Source organism: Solanum pennellii, chromosome 6 (genome assembly GCF_001406875.1).
Source record: "Solanum pennellii chromosome 6, SPENNV200".
Lineage (NCBI taxonomy): Eukaryota > Viridiplantae > Streptophyta > Magnoliopsida > Solanales > Solanaceae > Solanum > Solanum pennellii.
Genome location: NC_028642.1, coordinates 22,168,337 through 22,181,854, shown reverse-complemented (window position 1 = coordinate 22,181,854; position 13,518 = coordinate 22,168,337). Strand labels below are relative to the sequence as shown.

The following is a 13,518-nucleotide window of genomic DNA, read 5'->3' as shown; positions in this document are numbered from 1 at the left end:
AGGTTTTAACGAGGCACATAATCTACCGACATTCAAGGGGGAGTGTTATAAACAATTTGTGTTATAGTGAATGTCTAATTATGTGGAGTCCTTGTAGGATATGGTTAGGAATCCTACTTGGGGACCAAGTAAGGTTTTCCCTATAAATAAAGGGTTTTCCTAGATCGTAAATAAGATTTGTGAAAGAACTATGAATCATAAATATACCTCAAGAGAAATAAGAACTCTTTTCTCTTCTTCCTACTTTCTTCTTCTTCTAATTTCATATAGTTTCATAACACTAACTAAATTATTTGAAAATTTTAAGCAATTTGTTTTATAAAAGTATTTAGATAAATTTGTAAGGTTGACAAAAAAATGGTAAGAAAGAGAAATTATTATTTATCTATCTTTTTTTAATTTTATTTTTTATTTTTTATTCTTTTTTTATTATATTATATTATATTTTTTCATACAATTAAACATCAATAAATAAACTAATAATTAATTGAATTTCATGATCTAATTCAATAATATACACATTATATGAGATTAATATACTGATAAATAAAGATTAAAATTTATTTTCTATAAATATTATTCACTTACTATTTTCTTTTTAAAAACGATACTGTAAGTATATATGGATTTCAAAGCACCCAAATAATTATTTTTTAAATAATTAATCGACCTTTAATATAATTGATTCATTATATAATTTATGATTAATTAAAGTAAATTAGCGTTCATGAGTGATTTGTAAATCAATATTTTTTTGAATGTATGTGTTTATAAGTATTCAAAATTTATGAGATTATAGTACGTTTTAAAAATGTATTCTGCATAACATAAAAAAATTAAAAGTTTAATTATGATAAAATATTTTAAGTATGAAAATTTATTCGTAATAAATTAATTTAAAAATTAAAAATAATATGATCATTATTTTAGTTAAATGAGTTTAGTGAATTAAATTAATTTATTTTTTTAATGACATGTCATGTCAACTAAGAGAGTGGTGATTTTGAAGTGTCAAGTATATTTGAAGGAAAATAGTGATAGTTGGGTAATACTTTGGTCCGAAATAAAATATAAATGATATTGTAAGGCAATTCTCTCTATTTGGATGACCATTTAGGGATTTGACTCATAAAAAGTACTCTCTTCGTTTAAAAAAGAATCATTGTTTTTCCTTTTTAGTATGTTTTAAAAGAAATAACATCTTTCTTTTTTTTTTATAACATTTTAAATCTAGTTTTCCACGTGGTATGTATAAGGCCACATGATTAAAGAACAATTTTGTACATTTGACATAACTTTAATTTAGGATCACAAAATCAAAAATCTTCTTTATTTTTCAAACTCCGTGCAAAGTCAAATTAACTCATTCTTTGTGAAATACATGGAGTAATTTTTAATTATAATAAATATATATACACATGAAGATATGTAAGCGCCATGTAGACACCACATAGGAAAGTAAAGGTGGTAATGTGATAATTAACGGTATAAAGACAAACATGTACTCAAAGTTGGATGACAAATGCAAATAATTCAAAAAAGTATGAAGGGTAAATGTGACATTTTCCTAATAGTATAAGAGCAAATATGACCCTTTTCTGTTATTATTATTATTATTATTGTTGTTGTTATATTATTATTGTTAGGGTTTGTAATCTGCTCTATTTCTTATTTAGGTCTCTAATTTAAATTTTAAATTTTCTTGAAATTCATCAAAAATGGCAAATGAAAACTTGAATAAGCTTTGTATGGATTCATTCGATCATCAATAAAAATGCATATGCAAATGGTGAAGGAGATGAAAAGGAGAAAGGATATTTTCTTGGGGTTTTTACGTTTTAGAAGGGAAATGGGGAAAAAACAAGAACTGGGAGTTAAAGAGGTTGGGGACCCGCGTTTCCAATCACGTAGACTTATTAATTTGGTTTATGTGTTGAGGTCAGTGTTTAAGTGTGTAGAAATTAGAAAAATATAAAGTTTAGATGGATTATAGGACACTCGTAAAATTGAAGTGTGCAGTTAAAATTGCAAATATAAATTGAAAGGGTTTTCGACCATTTCCTATTATTATTATTATTATTATTATTATTATTATTAATAGTAGTAGTAGTAATAGTAATTGTACATGTGAATGAACCTAAGTCCTTTTTCATCAAATAAACCTATACCACATATAAATTTACCATAAGTAAATGTTCTTTTATTAAATTGTGTTGGTTTGTTACCATAAAAATCAATACTTAGTTGAAACTTTTGAATCTAACATTCTTTGTCACCAACAATGACTACTTTTACTTGGCTTGGATATTCTCATTTCTAATCTCATGGCTCCTATTATATCTACATACCTATATATCTTAATAGTCTTATTTTCATAACTTGCATATTTTAAATATGAAATTATTGTTCGCTCAACACTCTGTCTCATATAACGAGTTGATTGAATCACTGTATAACAATTTTAATAAATATTAAATTGTGAAATTAGAGTTGTCAGGGTGCAATAGTAGTTTAAGTACGTGTTAGAAATTGTAAGGTGATGAAAAAAGATGAATAAAATTAAAATAAGAAATTTAATAGTATTGGATTGATGGACGTGGTTAACAACTCCAATCAGTATGCACATGGAAGTGTTTTTAGTTTGTTTACGTTTCATTTTCACATGCAATTTTGTAATTTAGTATATGGTTGTGGTTGAGATAGAATATAAAAAAATAAATAAAGAGGTTTTGCGAAAACTCGTTGGGAAGAGACAAGTTAGTTTTCTGACCTAATTTGTCGTGATTTGGGTACTGATTAAATAAGCGAGAAATAAGGAGAGAGAGAGAAAAGGTGGGGGGAAGTGGAAGTCCTTGTTTTACTGATGACTTGTTCATTTCAAATTTCCAAAAATACCCTCAGACGTGGCATACCGTAATTGCTGTATTGACAATGAATGCCACATAAAATATTTGTATTTTTTTTTTTATAAGAAAATCCTCTAGGTATGTGAGTCGATCTCCTACGTTTTCTCTAACCCCTCAACCTACATTAGTGTTTATATATAAGTTGGATAGCAACTTATCACACACTATCACTTTTATTCTACTATACTCACTATATACTAAACCCCCAAAGCAGCAGCAGCCAGCCAGCAGAAACATACATACGAGTATTCTTTAACAATGGATTCCGCTGATCCTGCTCGGGCATTTGTAAAGGATGTCAAACGAATCATTATTAAGGTACCATTACCCAATTCTCTCTCTCTTTATTATTATTATTATTATTTTTTTTTAGATTGTTTATGGGCCAATCTGTGTCTAATGTTATATATATACATATATATAAATATATCTATACAAGGTTGGAACTGCCGTGGTTACCCGAGGTGATGGAAGATTAGCCCTTGGAAGAATGGGATCACTGTGTGAGCAGGTAGGTCAATCTTATGCTTCCTCAATTTCGCTGTGGGATCACTCTGTTTCCTCACAAACTACTTACAGATTCGGGAACTTACCTCTCAAGGCTTTGAAGTTATTTTGGTCACCTCAGGTGCTGTTGGTGTTGGCCGTCAGCGCCTTCGATATAGGAAGCTTATTAATAGCAGGTTCTTTCTTTCTGTTCTAAATATGCACATGTTTACATCTGATTTTCGCATTTACTGATTCATTCTGGCATATTTCAATCGCTATTTCTCTATGTTACTAAATATCAAATGTCTCACAGCTCCCGTTCATTCTGAAACTTGTCATAGGCAAATTCCATATCGGGCCTGCTAATCAATTTTTCCTCGACAGTATATTTACTAATCCTTAGAAACTCTATGTTCTCAGCTTTGCGGACCTTCAAAAGCCTCAAGGTGATCTTGATGGCAAGGCTTGTGCCGCTGTAGGTCAGAATGGCCTCATGGCTCTGTATGATACGTTGTTCAGTCAGGTAAAACTTTTGTTTTTAGAACTTCTCTGTATATTTCTACGGTCTAGTACCTCATTTTGTTTGTCGGAGTCATTCCTTTCTTTGCTCAAGGATTGCATAGTAACCTAACCTTCCCACTTTGTTTCTAACCTTTATACAGTTGGATGTAACCTCAGCTCAGCTTATGGTGACTGATAATGACTTTAGAGATCCAGATTTTAGGAGACAACTCAATGAAACTGTAAACTCATTGCTCTGTCTAAAAGTTGTACCTATATTTAATGAGAACGATGCTATCAGCACGCGGAAAGCTCCTTATGAGGTATCACTTCTCTTGTTTTTTATACTCTACTTGCTGTAGTTGGTGCTTCCTATAAAAGTTCCTTCGCTAATAGTTCATTAATTATGTTTATGAAAATAAAACAGGCTTGTAACTTGTGTATAAGACCGACCAACCAAGAGTACAACTCTTAAATTCTTGAGAAATGTTTATGCAGCTGTTTCATATATGGATCCTTTGGAACCTGCTTGATCATTGATATTTCTGAGACCATGAGTTACACATGTTCTCTTTATTTGGATGTTGTTTATTACCTTCATTATTCATGTCACAAACCCTTCTATTATATTGGTTTCTTTTAAATTATGTCCAAAATATCATGTTGATTTTATTTGACCTTCAGCTTCTTTTTTATTTTTTTGACGTGATCTGATTTTCAACTTTTAGCTAGTATCCATGGACAATGTCTTCAAAATTTTTCATTTTTCGTTTCTTCCTAGGTTCATGTTTGTCTTAATAATAATGACAGTTTTAGCTCTCCTTGCAGGATTCTTCTGGAATCTTTTGGGATAATGACAGTTTGGCAGCTCTATTGGCTTTGGAGCTAAAAGCTGATCTGCTTGTTTTGTTGAGTGATGTTGAAGGCCTTTACACTGGCCCTCCAACCGATCCACAATCAGAGCTAATTCATACATATGTTAAGGAGAAGCATGAGGGATTGATTACTTTTGGAGACAAGTCTAGAGTTGGAAGAGGTGGTATGACTGCCAAGGTAAAAGCTGCAGTTTATGCGGCTTATGCTGGCATTCCCGTTGTGATAACTAGGTATGGTACTAGTACTTACAAAACTCTGACATTGTAAACTCTATCTACATTAGTTTAACTTTTAGCTTTCAATTGGGGTGTATTAGCTTGCACATTTCAGTTCTAGCTGTTATGTTGTTTTATGGATATGCATTGATCGATCCCAAGTTCATGATCCAAAGAAGTAGGTTGATGATAAAAAGCTTTAAAATTTCTCTTTTGGTCAAGCAGAGGTGTTTAAGAAGTTCTACAGTATTGCTAACTTCTGCTTGATGCATCGACAAATGGCTGCATTAATTGCTAATAAGTTGTAGCAAATTCTCCCTTGCAATTTTACCATGGAAAATGTGATGCTGCCATCAAAACAGAGAGATCTAGGATTTTAATTTAATGGCTTCAAAGTATTTTTTTTGAAAATCCTAGAAAAGCGTAGATATTAACTTTGGAGCCTATATTTATATATTTTTTTTATATCAAAAATGTATACACAAGTGTAATCCCACAAGTGGGGTCAGGGACGGGGGAGTAGGATGTACGCAGACCTTAACTCCCTGCATTTTCTCCATATAAGTAGTACAAGTCTACAACACACGGCTACCTACAACTCTTTTATACTAATCCTCGACATCCAAACCTTCCTATCTACGGTCATGCCCTCAGTAGTAAACTGAAGATGTATCATGCCCTGTCTTATCATCTTCCCCAGTTCATTTGGGTCTACCTCTAACCCAATTACATTCTGCTATATCCAAACTCATATACCATCTTATTCGTTCCTCTGCTCACATCTTCTTCACTTGGCCGAACCACCTCTACTTTGATTTTGCAAGTCCGATCCTATGTTTTGGGACTGATAGAGCTGAGAGTAAATTTGTGTGCCATGCGAGCTCATCTATATACATTTCTATTGTCTAAGCCAGACATGACGTTTTCTATTGAACCCATAGTATAGATCTGCTTTTGCATTAAACCTCACAAAGATTAGGCAGTAATTTAATAAATTTATGAAGAGCTTTATCTAATTACTCTAATAGGCCTATGGAGTTTTCAAAGGTGAGCAGAACAAGATGCTTGTAATCATACGAGTCATTCAGTTTAAAATGAACACAAATCGGTAGCTGATGGAAGCATATTGCATTTAGCAAAATATTGCTCTTCAATCTGTTCATGTAATGTTGTGGTTGCACACCACTAGTGTTGCTCCCTATATGTCAACTCTTTTTGATTGCCCTTTCTTTCTATGGTTCAAGTGGCTTTGCCAACAATAATATCATTAAAGCACTAGATGGACAACGTGTTGGCACTCTCTTTCATCGTGAAGCCATTAAATGGGCATCAATAGGAGATTTTGATGCTCGAGAGATGGCAGTTTCTGCGAGGGAATGTGCCAGGCGGCTTCAGGTATTATATCTAGAGGACATCTAAGTATAATAAATTGCAGTAGAGCTGCATGGATGTGGCTGCTGACTATTTCTTCCTTTAACTTCAGACCCTCTCTTCTCAAGAAAGGAGTAAAATTTTGCTAGATATAGCTGATGCACTGGAAGCAAAAGAAGAAGAAATCCTGGCTGAAAATGAAGCTGATGTGGCTGCGGCTCAACAAGCTGGATATGAGAATGCTTTGATATCTCGGTTAGCTATGAAACCAGGAAAAGTAAGACATCGCTCACTTATGATAGATAGTGTCATGTAAATAATTTTTACTTCAAGATCAAATACTTATTTTAGTAATCTTTCTGAAACTAATTACAGATTTCAAGTCTTGCAAACTCAGTCCGTGTGCTTGCTAACATGGATGAGCCAGTTGGCCGCATTTTAAAGAGGACGGAGGTAAGAATCTTGCTTTTCAGGCACTACCACATGACTTCAAACATTCTCTTTGACTTGCAAATGACGAGGTAATAAACCAGATACCATTATTTGTACAACAAGATTACTATTATTGAGATTAGGAACAAAGATCAGTTCGCAGAGGAGTCTTTTGAAATAGCTTCATATGAAATAACTTTCTGAAGAGAGTGCTCTTTCCCTTAGAGCAGAAATTCTGCAACCAAAAGACCTGCAGTGTATTCGTAGCACATAGTATCTGTCCCATTCTTCAATCTAGCCCATTCTTTTTATCAAGTACTTCTTGAATGGAATCCAGGCAGTGGCTTTCATGCACTTGAAGCTCATTTTGGTTGCTTAAAGGCAGCCTAAAAGTAGCAACAAATAATATTAGTGAACAGCTAAATTTTCCTTGGTCCTCTGGGTTTTCGTCACTAGTTGTATACCTGAAAAAGCTAACAATGCCGTTTTATGGAAAATCAAATGGTATAGACAACTATTTTTCACTCTATTGTATCTTTAATCCATGGAGAAGCTTGGCCAAGTTGGAATTTTAGGGAATATTGATAAAGAGCATCCAGTTATGACTCGAAAATTTGATCACTGATTTATCTTTGAATTCATTCTTGGATGTAATCTTGATTCTGGAATGTTATAACCTTATCCAGCTTGCTGATGGAATCATATTGGAGAAAACATCATCTCCATTGGGTGTTCTCCTGATTATATTTGAGTCACGACCTGATGCACTGGTACAGGTAAGCAGGGCTGCAAATTATATTCCTTTTTTCTTTTATCCGAAAGTTCTACTGCATGTGCAGTTACATGTCTCTCTTATAGAGTAGTTCCATTTTAAGTTACAAAAACCTATCAAAAGGAAAAATAAAAGCAGAGTGGTTGGATTTCCATGGTACTTGTGCAGCAGTTTGTAACATGCTTGAATTGTCTATTCTTGGTTTATTTCTTATATCTTCACAAACCCTTATACACTATTTTGTGGAGCAGATAGCTTCTCTAGCAGTCCGAAGTGGGAATGGCCTTTTGTTGAAAGGAGGGAAGGAGGCTAAAAGATCGAATGCAATTTTACACAAGGTTCAGTTGAGATTATGATATGTTTTCTCAGACCATTTTTCCATGGTGTTCCACTTGAAGTACAGCTTTTCACCTATTCCACTTTCCTTTTCTGGTCTTTCTTTTATATCAGGTGATTACCTCATCCATTCCTCCAATTGTTGGTGAAAGACTTATTGGGTTAGTGACTTCTAGAGAAGAGATCCCTGAATTGCTTAAGGTACTTTTTAAAATCAAATAGAAGTGTACATGAGATGTGAGTTTGGCTCTGATCTTTTTTTCCCTTTGCCCAGCTTGATGATGTGATTGATCTTGTTATTCCAAGAGGTAGCAATAAACTTGTTTCTCAAATTAAAGCTGCAACAAAAATTCCTGTTCTTGGCCATGCTGGTAATCCATATCTTATCACAATTATTTATAACTTTTATATGCTATATGCACAATTTGCTTCTTTGATAGCAAGTGTGCTAAGATGGTAAAGCTGCTTCATTTTCTTCCAGATGGTATTTGCCACGTTTTCATTGATAAGTCTGCTGACTTGGATATGGCCAAACGTATTGTGTTGGATGCAAAAACAGATTACCCAGCAGCCTGCAATGCAATGGTAAGTTGTAATTCTTTGTCCTAATGCAATCTCCAGAATCAATCATGTAAGATACATCTTTAACATCATTTGCTTAATTACTTTTTTTTATAGGAAACACTTCTCGTTCATGAGGATCTGGTGCAAACTGGAGGTCTTAATGACCTGATTCTGGAACTTCAGGAAAAAGGTGAGGCTTCTTCTGCCGACTCCTTCTATATTTTAACTTTCTAAATGCGCTCTGTTTGACTGCTTAGCTTTAATCAAGTAAAAAAGCATCTGAAGGTAAGTGTGGTAGTGACATGGTCTCTTGATGGTTATTCTATAACTAGTTACATCTTCATTTTACTTTTCCTGCTGTAAGAGGCTGTTGTAATTAAATCATATCTATCAAGTGTGTTTACACAAGGTGCATTGTGTCGTCTGATTTGTTGGTTCGGTATGATTTGAGCATTCTTCTTATTTCCTTGTTTAAACCTTTATTTTGTTGATACAAAACCAATCCATCTTTTGTCATGCTTCTCAGAGCCCATCCTTTGCTTCATTCGTTACTTTGTATATTTTCTACTGTTAGTTCAAGGCACCTCTTGGTTCATTTTGTGTTTCAAAGTGCTTCTCATTGTTGTAATTCTCCATGTAGTTTCAAATCATCTTTGTTTTTTTAGAATTCAACTTCTAGCTTAGTATGGTCAACTCATCCCATCCCAAATAAGTTGGAGAAACTCATAATTGCCATTCATTCATGAACTATCAAATAAACGAATTCTGTGTTTTACTCTGATTAATATAAACACAGTCTGCTATACAAATCGTCTTTATCTACTCTGATTTATTTAGGTTAATGTCATTCCAATGCCTAGTAATTCAACTTTTTTGGGCAAATTAGGGTTTCTGTAAAACTAGAGATCCTCTAAATTTCACTGTACAACTAAAGATTCCCAATATACTTCAAATTTGTACATATGTTTATGGCTATCATCTATCAGTCCAACTTTAACCTACATGACGTGAAAGTTATATATTACTGAATTCTAAGTTTCTCGGACTCTCTGAAATTGTTTCCGCACCCGTGTCGGATCCTTAAAAAATGCACTACTTTTGAAGGACCCGACACATCTGATGATATTTTGAAGAGTCCGAGCAACATTGACCGAGTTTCCTTTTTTGTTATTAATTAAAATTTTCTTTGCAGTTTACGTCTTTAAAGGATTTTGATTATTATTCATTTGCACAATTGCATTCTCAGTTGAAACTGTTGTAAACCAGAGTTATAGTGTTTTCTTCCTAGCAGTATTTTTCAGATAATGGTATTTTTCCTTTAAATAATTTAGCTGAAAGTTGCTAGGGATCCTATAGATTTCAACCACATGCAAGCATGAATTCAATCTATATCTTTCACCAGCAAACAAGTAGGTCATGTGTTTTAGAAATGAGTTAATGGTAAAAAACACTCTTGAACCATCACTTTCTCAGGTTTCGTACCCCAATTATCAGTTCATTTTTCCTACCTTAGCTATTACCATCTAGGTATAAAAACACACCTTGAACTGGTCTGGGCCACCTATTAGTTGTTCCCTTTCGTACCTGAACCCATCTACTTAACAAGGTGTGTTTTAATACATAGATGGTGATGATAAGGTAGGAAAAGGGAACAATCAGTAGTTAGGGTGTGATGCTTGTGAATAAGTCATAGTTCGGGTATTTTTTTACCATTATCTCTTTAAATATACCAAATATTAGGCTTTCTGTCCAATTGTTTTTCCTGAAAGCACAGTTAGTAGATGTGAAGATATGTAAAATGATGTTTGCATATTTTGCAGGTGTATCTTTGTTTGGTGGACCTAAAGCAAGCTCAGTTCTTAATATTCCTGAAGCAAATTCCTTCCATCATGAATATGGTGCACTGGCTTGCACCGTGGAAATTGTTGAAGATGTGAATACTGCAATAGAGCACATACATCGTCATGGAAGGCAAGTTACATTTTTCGTAACTATTCAATGTTAAGGCTGTTGTATGTCATTTTCAATGTATTTTATTTGAATCTCTTTTATGCGAATTGCAAAATGCTTATGTGTACCTCACTTGTTGACAGTGCTCACACTGATAGCATCATTACTGAAGACAAAGAAGTTGCTGAACTGTTTTTACGTCAAGTTGACAGGTATACATACATGCCACTGCCTTCTTTAGTTCGAAATTGAGTCTGTACCTTTTATGTTCAACCTCCTGCACACATAGTTTCTTGAAACATTACATGCTAAGATCTCTAGGATTTCACATGTTTCCAGGAACATACATATTGCTACTCATAACAGCTGCTAAATAATATTTGACCTTCTTAATGTATTGACTTTTCAGTGCTGCTGTACTTCATAATGCAAGCACAAGATTTAGTGATGGGTTCCGCTTTGGACTTGGTGCAGAGGTATAAAATTGATCTGTAGATCTAGATTGTATGCAACCTGCTATCTTTGTTTCACAGTGCAACATAACATTGTTTTTGGCTGCATAGGTGGGGATTAGTACAAGTCGCATTCATGCTCGTGGTCCAGTTGGAGTTGAGGGATTGCTGACAACTAGATGGTATGATGCTATTAGCTCTCTGAATATGAGTCAGCTGACTTTTATATGTTTCTTGCGATAATGCTGCATTAAATAGAAGTTAGCTGGGAACTTCACATGAGACATTGCCATGAGGGGAAAAACATTGTGTGCTTTTTCTCTTTGCAATAATGCCCTTTCAGTTAGACCCCTAGTCCTACAGAATGTCTTCCATCTTTTCTGCACATGCAACCTCATATGGTGATCATATATTTTTTTTACTAGAAATAAATAGTCAGTCAGCATTTTCAAAATTGTTTCTTCCAGTTCCCCAATAACCAGTTGAGTTTTTTGAGCACCACATTTTTGATAGCATTTCTCCCTGAATGTTTGGCTGCTTGGTTGTATTACTATAAATCGTATGATGATTCATTCACTCCTTTGTGATACCATGACTTTTGAAGGATATTTAGTCCAAAGAAATCGTTAGGTCCGATAATATAGCTATTTGATTTAATAGTTAGATGGTTTTAGTAGGTTTCAAGGAACATGAAATTATAGCTTCTGTTTTTGGTGTACTATGCCAAACTGACGGTACCATTTTCTGGTTTTATCACATAAGTAGATATTGTAACTTTTCTTGGTTTGCACTTTAAAATGAAATTCAAAACACTGACGTAGTGGTATGTACAACCTTTTTATTTTGTAGGCTTGCAAGGGGATCTGGACAAGTTGTTGATGGTGATAAAGAAATTGTATACACTCACAAAGACCTTAATCTGGAGGCTTGAGAGTAAATGTATGCAAGTATTATTATTATTATTAACGTTATTATTATTATTATTATTATTACTATTATCCTCTTTGGATCTACCTACACTTGGATTTGGTAAAGCGCATTTTGATGCTTATCCTGAGATTTACAAGTGTTTCAGCTGTTGATATTGATTTATAATGGGAAGAAAAGAGGAACCAGGGGCAGGTGGGTGAAATAATTTTTGTAATTAGCAGAGGTTAATGAAGTTGGTTTACTACTTGGTTGCTCTAGTCAATTAGCTGCCAATTAGTTATTATTAAAACTTCGAATTCTGTACCCCAACAATAAAAACGTTAATGATATTTAATACTACTTTATGGTATTTTGTTCATCTTTCAACTTTCCACCTTCTTAACTCAACTTAGAGTTAATTTATAGGAAAATTTAGACAAAATGCCAAAATTCTTTATCTAAAATAATAATCTATTTTATTACAAAATAAGTTAAATGGCTCCCTTGACCACACTTCTTGCAAGTGAAGTGCATTTATGAGGGATTGGAAGTTACTTATCTCTGTGGGTGTCGATTGAATGCTAATTGCGAGTTTCATTATATCTTCTTTTTTGCTCTTACAACAGTTCACACGCTTGCTCTATGAATTGAAATTTTTAGTTGGTTAAATAACCACACTTCATCTAATGCATGGTTTGTTTGAACATAAAAAATTAAATAAAATTGTAATAAAAATCCTAAATATGAATTTGACCGGCCACGGATGTGAATTTTACATTTAAAAATTAAAACATACAAACTGTTCTAATTGCATGTTAGATTATTAAACCACGAGTTGGTTGGTAATAAATCATTGTCACTTTGAAATTAAATTTCAAATCATTATAAATTGTCGGTAAATGAAGAAGCTCATATAAAAAATTTGAAACTACATAGAGGATTATTGAGTTGGTCTGGATTGAATAAAAATTAGCTTGTTGAGAAAATTCCTCAAATCCCTCAACGGACAAGCACCCAATGTCCTAAGGGCCCGTCAGACAATCATGAAGCTTACACAAATTTATCTAAGCTACAATGATAAAATAAATAGGCCCAATTACTTAAATAATATTGAGGAACTTTCTCATATATTCACTTGAAAATATCCGAATTACTCTCCATAGCTAATGTTTGATAATTACAAATTGTAGCTCTATGTTATAAGGAGGAGAGAGGTAGCCATACTGGGAGAATGAGGAGAGACGCGAGCGAGAGAGGGCAAATAGTGGAAGAGAGGTGAATTGTGTATGTATATCGATTTGTATATATGACAAACGAGACTGAAAGAGGGAGGAGAGGTGAACGAGAGAGGGTAAAGAGTGGGAGAGAGATAAATGGGAGGAGAGGCAAGCTAGAGAGGGCAGATAGTGAGAGAGAGATGAATTGTATATGTATATCGCTTAGATAATTGTATATTATGTGTATGTATTTGTGTATTCTGGTGAATTATACATATACAAACGTGGCTAATTGTACAAACTGGAAGTCAGCCCACATAATTAATGTATAGTGTTAGTCACGAGTGGTAATTATACCAAAATATATGTCACAGACTTAGAGTTTTTCACTGAGATTTAGAAAATTTTGGAAGAAGGCTTTATATTGCTTGGAAGATTGCTTACAACTTTGTTGGATGATTTACAAATGAGAGCCCCTCTATTTATACTACTTCCTAGGGGGCTAAAATGTAATTTATAATTACTTAC

At 33.6% G+C, this 13,518-nt stretch overlaps 1 protein-coding gene across 2 annotated transcripts; it reads left to right on the top strand.

The window, feature by feature from the left end:
* The first annotated feature begins 3,004 nt into the window (after positions 1-3,004).
* Positions 3,005-12,152, top strand: LOC107023644 (delta-1-pyrroline-5-carboxylate synthase-like). 2 transcript variants are annotated; one of them, XM_015224400.2, is made up of 20 exons: positions 3,005-3,224; positions 3,346-3,417; positions 3,486-3,589; positions 3,816-3,918; positions 4,058-4,219; positions 4,713-5,002; positions 6,232-6,382; positions 6,471-6,635; positions 6,734-6,811; positions 7,477-7,566; positions 7,814-7,900; positions 8,013-8,099; positions 8,173-8,269; positions 8,380-8,483; positions 8,577-8,652; positions 10,283-10,433; positions 10,556-10,624; positions 10,822-10,888; positions 10,976-11,046; positions 11,714-12,152. In XM_015224400.2, the coding sequence occupies exons 1-20, from the start codon at positions 3,165-3,167 to the stop codon at positions 11,793-11,795; spliced, it is 2,166 nt and encodes a 721-aa protein (XP_015079886.1). In that variant the 5' UTR covers positions 3,005-3,164; the 3' UTR covers positions 11,796-12,152. The 2 variants fall into 2 exon arrangements, with proteins under 2 accessions (XP_015079886.1, XP_015079887.1); XM_015224401.2 differs by having other exon boundaries at positions 3,006-3,224; positions 4,725-5,002.
* Positions 12,153-13,518: the final 1,366 nt, after the last annotated feature.

What these genes read in the sequence shown, in the direction of transcription:
- LOC107023644 (XM_015224400.2), top strand. Translation starts at nt 3,165, where the DNA reads ATGGATTCCGCTGATCCTGCTCGGGCATTTGTAAAGGATGTCAAACGA. An exon ending in CGAATGCAATTTTACACAAG is followed by an intron (nt 7,901 to 8,012) that starts GTTCAGTTGAGA and finishes CTTTTATATCAG; the next exon opens with GTGATTACCTCATCCATTCC. An exon ending in GCTTTGGACTTGGTGCAGAG is followed by an intron (nt 10,889 to 10,975) that starts GTATAAAATTGA and finishes TTGGCTGCATAG; the next exon opens with GTGGGGATTAGTACAAGTCG.